The 3,743-nt window shown below is 35.1% G+C and overlaps 1 protein-coding gene across 1 annotated transcript in view; it reads right to left on the reverse strand.

The window, feature by feature from the left end:
- Positions 1–3,500, reverse strand: part of LOC104291346 (selenoprotein O-like) — a 22,439-nt gene extending 18,939 nt beyond the window's left edge. The window contains exons 1-6 of the mRNA XM_009890570.1: positions 3,491–3,500; positions 2,768–2,886; positions 2,398–2,526; positions 1,571–1,635; positions 1,413–1,469; positions 1,216–1,314 (exon numbers count right to left, since the gene is read on the reverse strand). Of these exons, the coding sequence (XP_009888872.1) occupies positions 1,216–1,314; positions 1,413–1,469; positions 1,571–1,635; positions 2,398–2,526; positions 2,768–2,886; positions 3,491–3,500 (479 nt within the window). The remainder of the gene's footprint in view (positions 1–1,215; positions 1,315–1,412; positions 1,470–1,570; positions 1,636–2,397; positions 2,527–2,767; positions 2,887–3,490) is intronic.
- Between the last annotated feature and the right edge of the window lie 243 nt (positions 3,501–3,743).

Raw genomic sequence — 3,743 nt, forward strand, 5'->3', positions numbered from 1 at the left:
GCCAACAGCAAAGGGTCTCAAGGTGAAGTCAGTGAATAAACCATCAAAAATGTCATTTACAAATACTGCACTTCAACAGAGCAAATGTGTTCGAATTAATGCTAGAGAGATCCAGACACTTTGCAAATACAGACACCTAACCATGAGGCAGCTGAGTACAGGCCTTTTCTGCAGAACATTTACTTACTTTAAAGCCTGAAATGCTGGAGTACAGACACGAGACCACTTGGAACACAAAATGAACTTCACATTTTAAACAAAATCATCTGAAAAATTCAGTTTACTTAATTCTGAGAAAATCATCCAAATAAGTGACTGTATTAGTCGTCTTTGGTGCAAACAGAATTAGTTTTAAATTATTTTTTTACAAAATCTCCCTCTATGCTCAAGAGGTGTTTGCACAAATAAGGAATTGAGAGCAATTACCCACATACAGTGCTACCTCCAGTATTAACGTCTATTCATCTGACTGACAGGTTTTCCTACCAATCTCAAAATTTGCAACTAGGTGACGATGACAATACAGAATTAGCCACTTTCAAGATTTTCCTACTTGGCCTAATTCTAGAAAAATTCATCCAAATACTTAACTTCAGTGTAACAAAAGACTCATTTATTAACCATGTAAGATGTATTAATATACCCATTGATTATCTACATACACTAAAGGCATTACTATTATTTACAGGGCAGGAATCTAGTTCTGTTTTTGCAAGTCTTCTGGTGAGCAACAAGGGAGAAAACAATTTATTTTTTTTTTTAAAGAGAAAAAATTATTGATTGCAGTTTCATAACAGCTGGTGAGGGGAGTTAGAGTCCAATATAATCACTCAATCTAACTTCCATTTTTTACTTTCTTTACAAAATGAACCAAATTTCAAATTAAGGTAATTCAGTTAAGACAGTCCTACAAGTGAAAGGCAGCTGTTCACTGCAAGACAGACAGTGCACAATACAGTATTTAAATAAAGTAGTACTTTAAAGCATACCAAAGACAAAAGCGAATGGATTAATCGCTGGAGCTCATTATTACTGGAAAGTTTTATCCAAAAATCTATGAAACTGGAGCTATATATTTTGTTCTGATTGCATACATATGAAAAGAAAGATCTACCCTCTTGGAAACTAACTGTCCTGCTTTATTGATGCTTAGTGTAACTTAGTCACAAAATGACCTGTATAGTTAGGATGCTGTGAAAAAGAAAAGAAAAATACCTAGCAGCTCTGCTTGTAGGAATTCCAAGATAGTGCATGGCCTCACTACACAAAAATTCTCGCACAGAAGAGCGAAGCACAGCTCTTCCATCGCCGTTCCTATGGAGGACAGACAAATAAGGAATAGGTCATAAAATCCAAGCAAATTTCAAAAAGAAAACATCCGGTTTGGTGTACATAGCTTAACTGCAACTTACCTGGAGTATGGGGTCTTTCCTGACCCTTTTAACTGTAGTTCCCACCTCTCACCATGCCTGCAAAAACACCATTAGCATTTCTAACAGTACATTGGGCTATGCATGAATCAGCTAAACAGAATACAAAGTTGAATCAGTCAATTAAAAAAATGTCACACCTGTTTGTATATACTCCGATCAAGTGGGCTCTTCCATCACCCAACTGACCCGCCCAGCTACCAAACTGACAAAAATGAAAATCAAGTTATTTTCTTCTATCATTTATAGCAGTTATACTTGAAACAGTACAAATTACAGGTAGGTTCACTGTGATCTACACAATATAATGACACATTTGCTCAGGTAGTCATTAAGATATTGATCCCTAAAGCTGTATTACCACACTCACACCAATAATGAATTAGAAAACCACCGAAAAAGAATAATGCCAGTAATACCCATTTCTTTTCCTCTACCTTCCAGCTATAACATACAGCTACAGCCCTGGCTCTTTTGTATAATGAGTCTTTAAACTGACACAGCTTGTAATTTTTTTTTAAATTGGAAATTACAAATCAAATTCTACCATTCTTTTCCATGACTAACCTTGCACATTTCAATATCAAACTTAACTTTTAGTAATCATGATACTGCAGTGAGGCTCTGTCCTTTTTCACTCCTCTCAGCTGATAATACCTATCATGAATCAGAGTGTCAGGCTGCAGGGGTGCTAAGCAGACTCTGCAGCTAACAGAAGTTTAAAAGATAATTTGCTTCTGGCATAAACAGAAGCAGAGAAAGTAAACATGGTACCGTAAAGGAATATCACAGTTCTCTTCCATCTACAGCCCCTAATGAAGAACAAATCTGTAATCAAAATGTTCGTAAGTGTTCATATACTTACAGGCATATACTCACACATTCACAGGTATTATCAAGGCGATAATACCTTTTCACATGAAAAGACCTACATAATTCCACCTGGAATAACAGGAGTTATCGTTACCTGATGACCCCCATATCTATGGGCCAATGGAATAGACCCAAGTATCACTTTCCCACCACTGACGAACTGAAGAAAATCAGATGTTCCTTTGACAGATATATCAAGATCCAAAATATTTTCAAGAACGTCCTGGAGAAAAAAAGAATACAGATGGTACCTGAATATGATCAAATTTTCAGTGGTAATGAATGTGTTTTCTCTACAGATTTCATTATTAAAAGACATCTCATGATATGTTTTAAATGTTCTATTTGTTTAAAGTACATATTGATGCTTTCACAATAAATAGCATATGAATATTAAAATATGTTTTAGTACATGTATTAACAATCTCTACTAATTAGAGAGGAACAAAAAAATAATAGCCAACCTTTGAAACAGCTACAAGGTGAACTCTAGATTTAAAAGGTGTAGGATAGGCAATTGAAAAAATGCAGTTTCTCACATTACGGACATAATTTTCCTGGATTGCATCAATTGGAAAAGGATCTGTAGACATGAAACACACAAGAAATGTTTTTAAAAAAACAATTAATCATATTATTCTTAATACCTTTCCTCTTAAATCAAATCAAAATACTTCAAAAACAATTAAAACTGAGTCTTTACCACAATATATATTAAGCATGCATGAAAAGCAAGCCCAAATAAAATCAAGATTTTATTCTGTTTGGGATTTTTGAAAAGAAGGATCAAATTCTGCAGTTAAAGAAACCAGTAGGGCATGCTAGTTTTAAGATCCAAAACACATTTATGCTTAGTTTCAATTAACTGTGATTAGAACAGTCTCAGAGCAGTTTTATATGGCAGTCAGTTATATGCAACCCTAAAAGATATTTGCATGAGACAGAAAAGTTCAGCTGCCCTCACAGCTGAACGATGTAGTGCAACAGATGAAGTCACTGTGCACCAGAAACTGTGGTATACAGTCCATATGCAGTGATGATCACCAAGTAACCTAAGAAACCAGCTTGAAGCCTTCTCTGAGTAATCTAAACAGCGAATGAAAGGGTCAGAAAATGCATTTCTTGCTGTAGCATAACATATGTACCCAAAAGATGTGTTTCATTCTTCTTTCAGAGCTACTCTGCACCCTGATCCATGCTAACACAGGACAAATATTGTTTTAAAACACTGCATTAATACTGTGTGTTTTAACATCTTTATGGATTTTTGCTTGCAAAAATATTACAGTTCCATATTAATTATAAAATCCCAGTACCTCATAGTCACTGTTTTGTAAAAATTACAAGTTAGTTAGCATCTCTGGAGACTTATTATTAGACATGTTTCTCAATACCGCTAAGTGACAAACCCCGTTACAGCCAGCTGCCACAAGATTTATC

The sequence above is a fragment of the Charadrius vociferus genome, unplaced genomic scaffold (assembly GCF_000708025.1).
Source record: "Charadrius vociferus isolate BGI_N301 unplaced genomic scaffold, ASM70802v2 scaffold1038, whole genome shotgun sequence".
NCBI lineage: Eukaryota > Metazoa > Chordata > Aves > Charadriiformes > Charadriidae > Charadrius > Charadrius vociferus.